General features: G+C 38.6%; 1 protein-coding gene across 3 annotated transcripts in view; it reads left to right on the top strand.

The window, feature by feature from the left end:
• The window catches only part of Arap2 (ArfGAP with RhoGAP domain, ankyrin repeat and PH domain 2), a 162,530-nt gene that overhangs the window by 51,048 nt on the left and 95,730 nt on the right, over positions 1-15,752 (top strand). For all 3 annotated transcript variants that reach the window (XM_050150250.1, XM_050150248.1, XM_050150249.1), the window contains exon 8: positions 5,977-6,097. In XM_050150250.1, coding sequence (XP_050006207.1) covers positions 5,977-6,097 — 121 coding nt within the window. The remainder of the gene's footprint in view (positions 1-5,976; positions 6,098-15,752) is intronic.

Genomic DNA, 15,752 nt, shown 5'->3' with positions numbered 1-15,752 from the left:
TTATTTCAGATATTCATGCCACAAAGTTTGTTATTAAAAGTTTATAGTCATGTGATTTCCTAGAACTAATTTATCCAAGATTCGTTCTTTAAAAATATCCCAGTTAAATACCTTTGCAAATATTTCATGTACTTGCATCCAGATGACTGAAACATCTTGCCAAGATCTTCTACCATTTGAGAGTTGTTTCTTAAAAGGAGGCAGTTTTGCTGGTGCCCCTCTGAAAAGACGCACACTTAGGGGTCGCAGCTAGTACTATGGCTGCCTGTGCAGTTTAGCAGTGGTGTGGATAGCACATTGGAGTCACTGTATGCACTTGGACAGCAGGAGGTGGTATGCAGAGGTTCCGATTTTCTGGTTTTCTTCCAGGGTCCTCAGTGTCATACCTCCATGAGGATGTCTCCATTTTATTACAGAAACACTGTCATCCACACAGCTTTGATATCTGCTCCCCTGCTAGGAAATCTAACTCACCCCTGTTCCCACTCATCTGGGGGAAGAATTGCCCTGTGGTTGTTTCATCGTCTGAAAGTGGCAGATAAATGACAGATTTGACCTAGATATCTGTGTGGTACAACCTCCAGGGATGCTTTAAAGTTTCTTTAAGTAACATTTCACACTTCGGAAACCAGGCATTTTGAGCCTGCTATCCATGGAGGATTTTTTCTTTTCTTTTTTTTTTTCCCAATTTTTACTTTGTATTGTCTTTATATTGTTACCAGAAAAATATAAAATCAACCCTATAGTGTTGAAAAAAAAAACACACAAGTTTTACCTTGAGATCTTGTAATAGATAATAAATGAATCATTAGATAACCTCTGGCTTCCTGAGGTTGCAACAACACAGTATTTAGTTTGCAAAGTATATTTTGGTCACTTCTTTGCTTTCTACATTTCTCCTCCAGAAGTCATTACCTGTTAAACAGATCATTGTTATTTATAGGCATATAGTTTTTTTCTTTCCTTTTTTCTAACTCTAGCACTATTTGGATTTTCTTCCCTGACAAATGGGTTAAAGGTAGCTCAGAACAAATTGTTAATTATCTCATGAGGAAGTTTTTCTAAGCTATTACAATTTTTAGTAAACTAAAGTTTGGAAAAGGTCGCCTAGATAACAATGTGTAAATGATTTTATATATGTAAAAATCTCCACTGTTCGGCATCAGCCGTGACATCTGTATGACACGTACACTCATCAGTGGTCCATAATGATGCCCTGCTCCTCCTACCTCTGTCGGTTGCCTGGCAGTGGGAAGTTGTTCCCTCTCTCTTCACAGTCTCTAGAGCATTTAATGTTCATGATTTGACCTCATATTTGCATTTTAACTTGCTTTCGTTTCTAGAGTTTCCTTGGGTAAACCAATCAAATTATGTCTTTCTTTGTAAAGACCTCTATTGACATTTGGTGGTATGCTTTGGGGGCCTTGTGTACCATTTCTCTGCCATATTTTCTTTTTTTTTATACGTTATTTCTTTCCTTCTGTTTGAACTTCTTTAGCTATTGTTAGCCATTGAAACCTCCACGAGGACTTACAGGATGGCTCACCAGGTAAAATAATTGCACCCAAGTCTAAGGACCTGAGTTCAATTCCTGGGAATCACACAATAGAAGGATAGAATCAACTCCAGCACGTGTTGCTCTTTCCTGCACACATATGCCCACAGGCATACACATAAGTAAATAATAGTAAATAAAAACTAAACAATTTAAACCATGTGTAAATTTCAAACATCTTAGCACTGTCCTCTAAAAATCTTTGCTCTATTTTTCTCCAGCTGAATGACAGTTGGATTGTAAAGTTTCAGGAAGTCTATAAGGAAGATAAGTTGAATGAAGGGAGGCAGATTTGTAGAGGGTGGTAACAAATGAGGCTTTATGAATTATTGTGTAGTAATATTTAGGTTCAGTAGACATAATAAAAATAAATTTCAAAAATATAAAAAATGAGATGTCAGAGTTTTGTAATTGTGATTGATTAGACATGGGATTCAATCATTCAAAATATTTCTATAGCAATAATTCTAAGAAAGGTGGTAAGAGAAATAGATGAATGATCTAACATCTATATGGGAAGACATCATTAATCAGATTATCACATTTCATGACACTTTAGATCATTATCTAAATTCCAATGTATTATTATTATAAAGCAGATACACAAGTTGCTGTTAAATTGGAGTGCAACATTCTAGAAGTGGTAGAACCTGGGAGAATGGAGCTGATAAACAAGCAATCAAAATTCTTCCCAGCTGACTGCATTTGTAGAGTATGTTCACACAGTAAGGATCAAGGTCCTAGAGAAAAGTCACAGCAGAAAGAATTTTCAGTAGAGTGTAATCTATGCTGTACAATGAAGGATTAACTATAAATGCAAAGATTATTCAGAGTTGCGAAATAGCGGTAGGAGCATATTGCCACTATTATATATGTAGGGAGTTCATATTTTGTTTCTAGGAAGGATCCACTTGGGTCAAGGACTGTTCAGTCCTATTTCAGAGAGAAGGAGTAGAAAGTAGTATTTTATTATTTTCATTTTTTTATTTTACTTTATTTTTATTATATGTGTATGAGTGTTTTGTCCATATACATATCTCTGCATGCGGTGCCCATGGAAGCCAAAAGAAAGCATTAAGTTTTCTGTAACTGGAGCTACAGACAGTTAGGAGCCACCATTCCTGTGCTAGTCATTGAATCTGGCCTTCTAGATGAGTAAATATCCAGTGCACTTAACCTCTGAGCCATCTCATCCAGAAGAATGATATCTCAGTGGACAAGGATGGAGTCAGGACAAGGATAATTTTTCAGCTGATGATGTTTGAGGAACCTGGGCAAAATTAGATATACTACTGATGACTGAAGATACATTGAGTAAATGTATAGATAAGGAAGGCATAGAGGGAAGGAAGGACGGAGGAAGGGCATGCCACGCCATAGAGAACAATTTTAGGTTTGTTCACGGAAAGTTGGTAGCTGAAATGTGAAAAGGGGTTTCTCTTAAGGAAGACAGAAACAAGAAAGAAAAACAAGGAGAAAAAAACAAAAACTCAGTTATTCTGTGAGTGTTTTGTCTCTGATATTCTTCTCTGTGTGAGGTGGTCTATTTCCTTTCCTAAATCATGTGGAAACGGCATGTTCCTTGTTGGCTACATGAGATGATGTGGGAGAGACAGCGTGTATGTTTATGCATTGGGAATGTTACCAGAGTGTGTATAGGATTTTGACAAGTGCATCAGTTCAGGAGTGAGAGGTGAGCAGGGTGGAGGAGAAATTGTTAATGGGAACAAAGACGATACCAGGTAGAAAGATGCATGTGGAGAAGCAGAGGGGACTCTTCCTAAGGGCAGAAGGAGATTGAGGGAGGGGTGCTCCCTGCGTGGGATGGAGGGGTGCTTCCTGCGTGGGATGGAGGGGTGCTCCCTGCGTGGGATGGAGGGGTGCTCCCTGCAGGGGATGGTTTCGTATATTCTTCTCCTAACCTGTTATTTTCTGGTGTGAATTTCTGCTCCTAACTGGAGTTTCTATAGTACGTTTGCTTAGACTTTGTGTTTATGTGGCAAAATGTTGGAAGTGAATGGGATCAGATTCATTTTGGGTTGTGATTTCAAAGTATTTGGTTCCGTTGATTCTAAGGTAATGCAGATCAGCATGGTGGCAGACATATGTAGCAGAACCTACTTCATGGTGCCCAAAAAGCAAAAATCAAAAAAGGACTGAATGCCACATATAACCTTTAAAATATCCTAGTCTCATACATGCAGAGGTCGGTCCCATGTAGGCTCCCTAACTGTTCGTCCAGAGCCTATGTGTTCCTATGAGCTCAGGTTAGCTGACTCTGTGGGTTCCTTCCTCCTGACTTTGACTCCCACAGTTCACACAATCCTTCCTCCCTTTCTTCAGGAGGACTCCCTGAGCTGGGATCTCTGCATCTGCTTCCACCAGTTGCTGAGTAAAGGCAGTTGTGTAGCTTGGTCTGTTTGTAAGGCTCCTAACAGCGAAACCAGGGCCTGTCCCTGGTGCTTGGTTGGCTTTTGGGAACCTGTCCTTCATGCTGGATTAGGTAATCCAGCGTTTATGCAGGGGGAGGAGCTTGCTCCTACCTCAGTTTGATTGCCCTGCTTTGTTCAAACCCTTGGGAGGCCTTGCCTTTCTGACTGTAGGTGGAGGAGAAGGGAATGGGAAGGAGGTGGAGGGAGTTGGAAGGTGGGAATGCTGATACTCAGACCTTCTGAGATGTGAGAATGTGTTTTTATACCCTCATATTCCTTGATTTTTGACAACCCTGAATACTTTTTTCTTTTTTTTTTCTTTCTTTTCTTTTCTTTCTTTTTTTTTTTTTTTGGTGTGTGTGTGTGTGTGTGTGTGTGTGTGTGTGGAGGGGTTCTGTTTCTCATGATCTCACCTCTGTTATTTTTATTCTGTCTGATCAGAATTTTGCATTTCCACTTAGCAATTTGGTGAAAGTTAAGTTTTCTACAGGTCAGGATCAAATTTCACCATGTTTATAAAATGCTTCTCCAGACCCAGGGATTCACAGCTAAGTACTGACAGAGTTCCAGGAGTCCAGTCGAAGAGAGGGAGGGGGGATTATATAAGCAAAGGGGTTAAGATCATGATGGGGAAATGCACAGAGACAGCTGATCCAGCTAATTGGAGCTCACTGACTCTAGACTGATAGCTACGGAATCGGCATGGGACCGAATTAGGCCCTCTGAATGTGGGTGACAGTTCTGTGGGATGGGCAGTCTGTTGGGCCGCTGGCAGTGGGACCAGGATTTATTTCCAGCGTATGAACTAGATTTTTGGAGCCCATTTCCTATGGTGGAATACCTTGTTCAGCAGTGATATAGGATGGGGAGGCTTTGTCCTGCCTCAGCTTGCCAGACTTTGTAGACTTCCCATGTGAGACCTTATGATTTTGGGGAGTGGATGAGGGGTTGAGTGGGGGAAAGGTGAGGTGAGGGAGCAAGAGTAGGGAAGGGAGGGGACACTATGATTGCTCTGTAAAAAGGAAAAAAAATCTTTTAAATAAAAATTAAAATAATTTCTCAACACTTTAAGGACCGCATCATCTTACTTGTGTGTTCTGAAGTCTGAATTCACTCTGACCTTAAATTAAGTGTATAATGAGTCTAAAGTTTCTCTCTGACAACAGAGCACAGTAAGTATTTCATTCTTTTACTCTCAGTAAATCTTTGACGTCATCCTACCAAATAGTTCTACGCAGAATGAAGATTGAGAGAAAGTGCTTAGAGCCTTGACCGTTGAAAGCAAAATTAAAATCTGTGCGTGCATGCCAACTGCCAGCTTCAGATGCACCTTTCCTCGTCTGCTGCTAGTTTTCAGGGACGTGGTCTTTCCCAGTTCAGGCTAACCTTAAACCTCCCGTCTCAACCTTCCAGATTTGGGGATTAAAACTATGAATGCCCATGCCTGGCTTTTCCTTACCCGTTATTCTTTAGAAAATGACAAAAAAAAAAATATGCAACTCAGTATGAGATCAAAGTTCACATCATCCGACCACTGAAAATGAGGTTAATTAAATGAATCTACAGGCTCCCTTTGGTATGTTTTGTTCTCTCTGTACTGCAGCTGTATTTTGAGATGGTTCTGTGACAGTTCCTGTTCTGACCAGCAGATGCCTGCAAACACCGTGGAATCATTGTGAGCCGACCAAGTCAGAGCCTGTGATTCTGGGTTTAAGAAGTGGATATTGTTGGTCTCTTAGTGTTATTTTTATTCGGTGCTCTGCCTTTTAAATCCAGGCAACTAGAAAATTGAAAAGGTCATTTCTCTTGAAAGCGTAGGACACTTCACAGTTTTCTTTTGCAGCATTGAAAATCAGTGTATTTGTTTATCTTTTCAAAATTTCCCATAGAAATCATGAAAGAAAAACAATTGTGAATCCTGAGCCATTCTTTAAGATCTTCAGAATTTCATGTTCATCTCTCTTCATCTTTTTTCTCTGACTAATACAGGAGATGTACTCAAAAGGAATAATTCCCCTCACCGCAATATCCACAGTACGGGCTCAAGGAGACAACAAATTTGAAATTGTTACAACACAAAGAACTTTTGTTTTTCGAGTAGAAAAAGAAGGTAAGATTATTTTCTATTTCCTGCCCCCTTCCTCTCCTTCCTCCTCTTTCTTCTAAGAATCAGGCTGTGTAACTAACTCTGTGTGGCCCAGAACTCACTGTTCAGTCCAGAGGAGGCGTGGGCCTTGAACTCCGAATCCTCTGACCTTACTTCCCTAAGTCCTGAGAACTCAGGCATGCACTGTCCTACCTGTGTCTAAGATAATTACGTTATTGCTATCAAGCTACTTAGAGCCCTTCATTTCTCACATATCATGTTAATAAATCAGGTAAAGAAAAATATAAGGCCACTTTTAACTCTATTGCTTGCAATTAATTTACATTTATAAAAGGTTTTTGAATATACAGTGTTAAAGCCTAAGTAAATTAACAAGTTAATTCCTTGTGTGGTTGCTATTACATATAAGGATCTATTTTCTTTTCTCTTTTTTTTTTCAGGAACTATTAACTATGGGATATTTCTTTAAGCTGTATATACAAAACAGTGAAAATTGGATACAATATTCTCTCACAGAGATCATTTTAATGTGTAATTTTGATAATGCAAAATAGGTATTTAATGCTTAAAAGCAAAGGTCCTAATCATAACTAAGTTGATTTTAGGGAACTTTACACAAGGAGGTTCTTAGCTGAATGAACTGGTGTGGTAATCTTTAGGTTATAGACCTTGTAGTGGCTGTACTCATTGAGTTCTTTTCATGGGAATCCTCTACGGTGGGACTCCCGGTGGAAAGGTGACAGGTGGGGCAGAGAGACGGTGCAGCAGAGAAAGATGCTTGCTGCTGAGTGAGATAACACGAGTTTACCCCTGGGAGCCACACCGTGGAAGGAGAGAATTGATTCCTGCAAGGTGCTTTCAGACTTCCATACAAGCAAAACAAATGCACTTCCACTCCTAAGTAACTGTATTTGCGAGCAGGCACTTTTGTGCGCGCACACACACACACACACACGCACAGGCACACACACACACACACACACATAGAGGCATAAATGTGAACACAAGATAGAAATGTTTCTATTCTTCCTGTATTGGGTCTCCCACTGTACAGTAGAGTATTCTCTGAATTTGGTAGTACAGTGGGGAGAGGTCAGAGAAATTGCGAGTGTTGTGCTCTGTTTGATTCTCATGATGTGCCATGGCTATAACCTTCGATAGGTTAATATAATACAGGGAAGGCCAGATACTTAGTTAAATAATAAGAAATTTACTCTACTTTAAGAACATGTTGGGATAGATTTATAATTGACCTGATTTTTTAAAGAAGTGTTTACTAAGTGTGCCCTATTTCAATAATAATTGCACATAAAGCATATGTAATACTCTGTATATACCAGGCATTTTGCCAGATTCGGCATTGTAACAATAGTTTGCATGATTGTTGTTCTACTGTACACACAGGGACGTCTACCTGCGGGTAGAAGCTACGGTAATGCTCAGTACTGCGGCACCCTTGCCCTTTAAATGGCTCCGCTTCCGGAGCATGTGCTAGCTCCGGAAATAAAGAGTGTTCAATAAATATGTATTCTAGGAAGTTCTCATTATTACTGAAGGTAATCATGAGTGAGTATACCCAGCTACCTGTCAGTGAGCAGTGTTTTTCAGACTTTGATTACTGATGATTTATGAAATCAAACTAGAAGCTTATGTTGCTGCTGAAAACAAAAACACCACACTAGGCCTTCCCAAATAGCATAAAAAAAAACACCAAAGAGCAGGGCTTAGTGGGTAGATCCATACTGTATAACAAATCTATGTAGATGCTGCATATGACCAATATAAAAAATAGTTCACATTTCTGTTGCTAGATATATACATATTTTTTAAATTTTAAATACATTTTAACTTAATTTTATCACAACACTTTCTCCCTTCTATTTCTTCTGTCCAGGCCCTCCCAAATGTTCACCCTCAAATTCCTTTCATGTTATCCCCTTGATATCTTATTCTTCCTCAAATATTATAGTTACACACACACACACCCTCAAAATATATAAATACAACCTGTTGTTTGTGTGTATATGGTTTTGGGATAGTAGCTTTATATTGGATTAGCCAGTTAGAATGCTCATCCCTGGAAGAAGCTAACCCTGTTTCTTCCTATAATCAGCCTATAATTCCTATCCAGGGGTGTGGGCATAGATAGATGTAGGCTGTTATGTAGATGTATCTATTATAGGTGGACTTTTCATCATCCATTGATCCATTGGTCTAGATGAGGATTTTGTAATGGTCTCCATTTACTGTAAAGAATAGCTGCTTTGATGAAGGGTGGTAACTACACTTATGGATGAGTATAAGGATAAAGTTTAGTGTGTAGTGAGGAATCATGTCGGTCTAACGAAGTGACTGTAGTAGAATCTAAGACTCCTGACCTCACTAGCCCCGGAAAACTGACTACCTTCCTAATAACAAGCATTAGTCCCTCCTGTGAGTGGATATTAAGTCTGATTAGACTGCCATTGGTCACCGTCAACATGTGACTGCCGTTTACTGTACCTTATGGATATTTTACCACTTTTATCATTGTTGTGGTTCATAGATGTCACATCTCAGTAGAATTAGTAGTTGCTTTCCTCCCTTGGCAGCTTGCATAGTATTTTATGGTGCTATGGAAATTGTACTGCAGGACGGTAACTTCCAAAACAATATAGACTACAACTGTTGCCTTTGGTTAACTCTCACAGGTTGAAGGTAGGCTGAGGTTGCTGAAGCCTTTGGACACTAAGGACACAGGACTCAGATTTTTTTATTTGACTTGGTTTTTAAGAGAAAATAACACTGGAACAGAGATCATTAACCTGGCCCTCAGCCTAAATCTGGCCACAGAAATCTTGTTAGCCCTCAGTCACTCTTATTCATTTATTATATATCACCCCAAGGTGCTTGTCAGCCTTTACCGTGGAGGGTTTTGTAGAGTCTTGTGTGTGAGTAGCCACTTCTGCAAATCATAACTAAAAAATACCATTACAGTTTGGTGTCATTAGCAATCCCACTATCTAATGTTTTGATTATATGGCTTTCATAGTAAAAAATATTGCTATTTTCTTAATTAAATGAAAATTATATTAAAATAGTATTACTTTGAAAATGGTCTTCCTCGGAGAGAAATTTCATATTGACTCCTCTTGTTCTGGGGCAGATAAACACTGGAATGGGTGTGGAGTTCATGACATCATGGTCTCCAGTCATAGCCGAGTATAGAGAACTTTTCAGACAGATGATGTTACGGGGACCTATCTCTCAGGGATAGAGCAGAGCAGCAATTCTAATAAGGGGTTTCTGATCCAATACTCTTCTGAGAACCTGTTCTTCAATGGTGTGCTATGTTTCTGTCTGAGCACATTGCGGACCATAAGGAATAGGGGTCAGTCACTCAATGGTAGGCACTAGAGAGTCCTGGAAGGGAGTTCTGACTCTGATACCCAGAGGTTCTTAGACCTGGCATGAGGAATATACTCCAGTTGTTTAGGGGAGCTACAACATGGTCAGAAGCAAATTATGAAATGTTTCCTAACTCTCCATTATTCACGCTCTTTATTCTCATCAGTGGTGACTATCTGCTTCATTGATTACTTAATAGTATCTATGAAATCTTGTAAGCATGTTTTAAAATCTTTCTAGGATCCCAAATTCTTTTGAAAATATTATGTTATGAATAATGTCTTGTGAAGACATTTAAAAAAGGAAAATGTAAATATGTATCTACTTTTCACCATAATTGTGGTAGGACTTTCTAATAATGCTATAATATTCTCCTAGATAGCTCCATCATAAAGCAGTTGCTGTGCAAGGGTGAGAACCTGAGTTCCATCCAGAGCAGAAGCATGTGTTTGTAATTCCACTGCTGCTACAGCAAAATAGAAAGCAGAAAAAGGAGAATCCCTGAACATTCTTAGGTCAGGTACCATGTTAGCGAACAAGAGCCTGTCACAAACAAAATAGAAGACAAATACGAACACTCTAGATGGTACTCTCAGCTCCAAACTCATACCATGGCACACACACACACACACACACACACACACACACACACACACACAAACACTGAATGTAATGTAAATGTAAACTCCTCAGACATTTGACCAGCTTTAAACTCTGTGTCTCTGCGAAGTATTCTGTAGTTTGAGTGGCCATTCTGAAGCAAATAGGGGGCTTCTTTAGCTGTGTTCTGGTTTTTGTTTGTGAGTTTATTAGAATAAAGTGATATCATTTAAGCAAAACAAAACAAAATACTATAGGCCACATATTTGGTTTTGAAGATCTTATGGGTAAGGTTTGTAATGTGTCTTACCACCAGTGTCCTCTTCATGTATCTTGGACTCATACAATCAGCTTCCTATTTGACATCTTAGCATGCTCTTCAGTAGTATTTCAGATGTCAGGCTTTCAAATTCCTGTTTCTACCCTCTTCACCAAACCTTCTCTTCTAATCTTCCTCATCAACAGAATTAAAGACTAGTGTGCTCAAGTCATGAGCTGATACTGTTTCCTTTCTTTATTATATATCATCTAATCAGTTCCAGAATTCTGTCACTTTGTCACTTTGACTTTGAAATTAAGACTAGATGCTGACTGGTTCTCAATCCCCACAGTGTCACCTGTTAGCTCAAAACAATCACTTTCATCTTGATTAGTCACTTTACTGATTCACTACAAGTATGTCTGGAGTCCTGCTGTCAGAAAAACCATTCAGTATGGAAGTCTGATCATATAATCTCATTCCTAAGGTCCCATTGTCTTCTTTTCTTACTGAGAACAAAGCATAGGGTGTACGATGTACGAAAGCCCTTTTGACTCTTGATCTTTTCTTGGTCTTCTTTCTTTCCTTCCTTCCATGCCTTCTTCCCTCCTTTGCAACATTTTAACAACAAGGGACTCTTGGACCTGTATCTACAAGTCTCAGTTTCCTTGGGGCTACAGCATTCATATCCTGCAGTGTTCTAGCCACCTTCCTGCTTGCTCCATTATTTTTTTCTTTAGGCTTTGTTGACCAGTCCCTTTTCTAAGGCTTTTTCTAGTACCCTATGTAAAATAACTCTTCTCTTGCCCCTCATCCTCTGCTTTATGCTGTTGCAATTCACTTGTCACTGTGTAGTGTACTCTAGTAAATGTCTGTGCTTTTGTGGCCTTCTTCCTTTCAGTGGGGTTTAATCTCTGGGAGAGAATGGTCCTGCTCCTCATACTCAGAATAAGCCCATAGCATAGCAGCTGAATTCGTACAGGTAGTGGTTATCAGTTTGACAACACTTCTGGCTCTCACGTTGATGATTGGTTACACTGAAGGGTCTTTCTTTAGATCAGATCATATTAAGAGTAAAGTTCCTGGCTGAGTTTGATGGGTGCTTAAAATTCTAGCACTCGGGAGGCAGAAACAGGTGACTTCTATAAGTTGGAGGTCAGCCTAGGCTACAGAGTGAAGGATCTGTCTAGAGAGAAAGAGAGAGAAAGAGAAAGAGACAGACAGAGACAGCGAAACAAAACAAACCTCACAGTGAAGGTTGAGTTACAGTTGGTGATTATGTTTATGGTGGGTTTTGCTTGCCCTGTGTCACATTCTCTGGTATCCTTTGTAACTAATGAATTACCTATGCTAAATTTTGAACTCAAAGAATATGATGTTTGTGTTGACAATTTGAACATTTCTGAGTCTTTGGTGTTTCTCAAAACCACAAAAATTAATTTAAGATTCATTGAAGAGATTGCTATTTTATTTTGTCTGCATTATAGCAAAACCACTTTTTTTTTTGTTTTTTTCTGACCTATAATTTTTTGCCAACTTGGATTATCATCCATGGAGAGAAGCCATAATAGGGAATGTTCCAGAAAAAAATGGTGCTTAATAAACTGCTACCATTGATGTACAATCAGATATTTATTCTTAGAAGGACTCAACATGGTAGTCTGCCCTCTTAGTCACTAGAGGTATAGACCCCTTATACCCAGGGGATTTCTGAATCTGTGTACAGTATCAAGTAATATATATATATATACTACATTCTTTCCTATACATATATACATATTATAAAGTTTTATTCTTAAATTAGACACAGTAAAAGAGGACCAGCAATAGCTTATGATAAGGCAGAAGAGTTATGCCAACATTTTTAGCAAAAGTTATACTAATGTGATCATTCTATTCAAAAATATCTGAGTATCCTTTTAGCTTTTTCACTGGAAGCACTACACAGATCTCCTCACTGTGACCACACTTCAACACCATCACTAAGCAGTATAAAAGCTTATGTAATATAGGGTAATATAGGTACTACATAGTCATGATGCTTTACTTGATAACTGAGATGACTACTTCATGCCTAGTGGAAGAACATCTCACACAGTGACTCATATACACTGGAGTAGGGGATGCCTCGTGTTTTGAATCAGAACAGAGTGGAACACATGACTAAGAATATCATGTAATTTAAAGTTTATGAATTGTTTATTTCTGGAATTTCACACATTTTTTTAAAACCGTAGTTCACTAGCTCAGCTACAATAGCCCCTAGCTTGTCTCAAACCATATATCAAATAGAAAACAATTATTTGGTTTGAAAATTGTCAAAACATGTTTTCCTCATTTAGGGATGCACATTTTGTACAGCCTAAGACAAATGACTCTTACAGTCTGTTTGATTCTGTGTGTATTAGCTGTTCACTGTTTCTCTCTGCTTAGTGAACTGGATGTTCCTGTTTTTTTTTTTTTTGTGAATGAAATTTGTTTGTTAACAACTTCATATAGATTATCAACAAATTTCATCAATGAAAAGAATACGCACACACATGTGTGCACGCCGGCGTACACGCGTGCACACACACACAGAGAGCGTTCTCTGTATTCTCACTCCCCACTCCTTCTTAGTTTTCACCTCTGTTATCACATGGTACTCCTGAAGGTTCCCTTCCCACAGCCGTGCCTTCTTTATGCTGTTTTATGACACACTGATTTAACCACGACTCTGTCCATGTGTATCCAAATATCCGCTGGAACCTGGTGGCCTAAAAGTTTTATGTACAACTAAAGATGACTGTCATTCTCCCAGAATTAACAGTTTTCCCGAAGTCAGCAGTCAGGGGTAGGGCTCCATGAACCCTTCCTCAATCTGTGATTGGCCATCGACAGTCTTGTTCAGGCCCAATTCAGGTAGATACAGATATAATGAAATCATATTTGCAGTGGCTATCTTGTATAGAAGATAGCATTGCAAGTCTCTTATCCCCCCTTTTGCATCTTAAATTTTTATCATTTTTCTGAATTGTTTTCTGAGCCTTATGAAATTGAGGACTGTTCCATATTAAAGAATAATTGCCTGGTACTGCAAACCCCATGGCTGGGAAGGTCATAGACCCATACTACTGTTGTATAGTTCAATAGCCTTGACACTAAACTATAGTCCACATATTTATGTGGTTTATCCAAAGAAACTCCAATAGTGTATGTGTCCAAATACTTATGTGGTATATCTGTAGAAACTATAGCAGTGTATGGATCTTCAATCTGCTTGTTTAGAATAAATGACAGATCAGTTCTCAGCCCCAAACAGGACATTCCTTTCTTATTCTTTGTTTTTTTTCCCCCATACTATCAGAAAATTCAGAAGCTAATGATCCTAGGGATTGATCCATTTTGTTCAGTACTGTTCTAATATAAACACACAAAAAGTGCAGTTGCCAATTTCAAATTAATTACTGAGATATATGATAACTGTAGTCTAAATGCCACAAAGCTTTGGTATATGCCATTACATTATATTTATATTTGAACCTTTTTATGAATATTCAGCAAAGCAACCATCCTTTACATTCATACTTGGTAAAAATATCAGCTTCAGAAGTTGAGTGTAAGTTGTGATAATTTAGAAATTAAGATTTCTTTTGAAGTAATTTTGCATCATTAATTAAACAGGAGTGTACCTCATAAGGAGACTTATTGTAATCCACAGTAAAGTTGTGGATTCTCTGATAGGCAGTCTTATCAGAAAAGAAGTCCTAGATTCCACAGTTTAGCTCTGGTTTCCCTTTCTATGAAGAATTTTGCCACTTGAGATTCCATTTTTTAAAATTCTGTCTTCATAATCTCTCCCCTGTTTGATTTGGGAGTCATTATTATTCTTGTAGATAATATTTGATTCCTGTTTTTTTTTGCGTTCTTTCTCATTGTGCATTTGACATTTATCCGCATCTATGGATCTTTTCCTGTTGAGGTTGTCTCTGCTCACATATTGTTGCTGCTCTGCTCATCTATCCCAGTGTCCTGAAAATGGGCAGTGATCTGTGAGCTGGATTGTCCTGCCATCTTTCATGGTCGTTTTATAACATCAAACTTCCTCTTATTCTGGGCTGTTTATTTGGAGGTTAACATCCGTGAATCAGCTATGCCTTACTCCCTTTAATATACTGACATTTGAATGTTCATACATTTTACTTTTATTGTACACTTGATATCTGTCTTATATTCCTGAATTCCACACTCCCAGATTCGCCTGCCAGTCATAAACACAGGATTCTCAACCCTGTCTTCTCCTTGCTAATTATCTTGATTTGCTTTTCCTTTGTTTCTGTAATTCAAAGCAAGAAGTGGATATTTTCTGTCTATATTTCTCATAATTTCCTTGTAAGTTCAAAAATTATCAATATGTTCCTCTTAGTAAAGTCTCTAAACCAGTGTTGGTTCCTGATGCTTTTTTCTTATGTTGTCCTTGCTCAGACTTCTGTTCTGACCTTCAGGCTTTAGTTTGGTTTTTCACATTGTCCCTCATTCTCAAGACCTATCTATCATGTGCCCCCCCTTCTATGGTGCCAAATACAGTTGTGTAGGAGTTGAAATAATTTTTGGTATAATTTTAGCACTACCTTTCTTAGTGACCTTCAGCAAATCACTTACCTAAGTTGAATGGACTCATATATTACTTGATACAATTTGTATGACATTTACTCTAGTCTGGGCCCCATTATCTGTTCAAATCTAATTTGACTTATTGTCTTGATTGCTCTTTGGAGATTACACCACATTTCTGTTCCCCAGTAAGTATGTGGTACCTGCTTGAAGGTCACTTGGCTTGTACGGGGTAGTGTAGTATCAAGTTTTACTTTGTCAGCTGAGTTTTAAAGCCTTGAGTACCTCCCTGTTTCGACCTTCTGTTGAGTCCTGAAGCTGCTTTCTTCCTTACACCTTGGCTTCTTACTGTGGCTCTGACCAAGTAACCTGACAGGGGAAAAGTCTTACATTGGTTCATGGTTTCAGAGAGCTCAGTACTTGGCCGCTTTGCCTCAGGTTCTTGAGAAAAGCTGGCCAGAAGAGTATGGAAAATAGAAAGTTTCTTCACCTACTTACAGAGAAAAAGCAGAAAGGAAGAAAAACACTTTTCAGTGGGTACAGCCTTCAACAGAAGTATTCTTTGTATTGCTACTTCTACCTGTTCTGACTTTCTTTTCACATTCCATAACTTCCCAAATTAGTAACACCAATGGGGGGAGGTGAGGTCACAAACTCAAAACAGAACTCTAATTGAAATATTTCATTGCAAAATTATGGCAAAGAGAAAACCTAATATCCTAAATCATTTAAAAGTGTTTCTCAGACATAAATAAGGTTATAGGTCTCCTGGAGTTTTTTTCTAAAATGCTGAGCCTTCTTTGAGGTTTGAAATGAAGT

The sequence above is a fragment of the Alexandromys fortis genome, unplaced genomic scaffold (assembly GCF_014885135.2).
Source record: "Alexandromys fortis isolate MF-2015 unplaced genomic scaffold, M_Fortis_MF-2015_v1.1 scaffold_0, whole genome shotgun sequence".
Classification (NCBI taxonomy): Eukaryota; Metazoa; Chordata; class Mammalia; order Rodentia; family Cricetidae; genus Alexandromys; species Alexandromys fortis.
The sequence above is the reverse complement of the archived record's forward strand: the minus strand, read 5'-3'. Positions and strand labels throughout refer to the sequence as shown.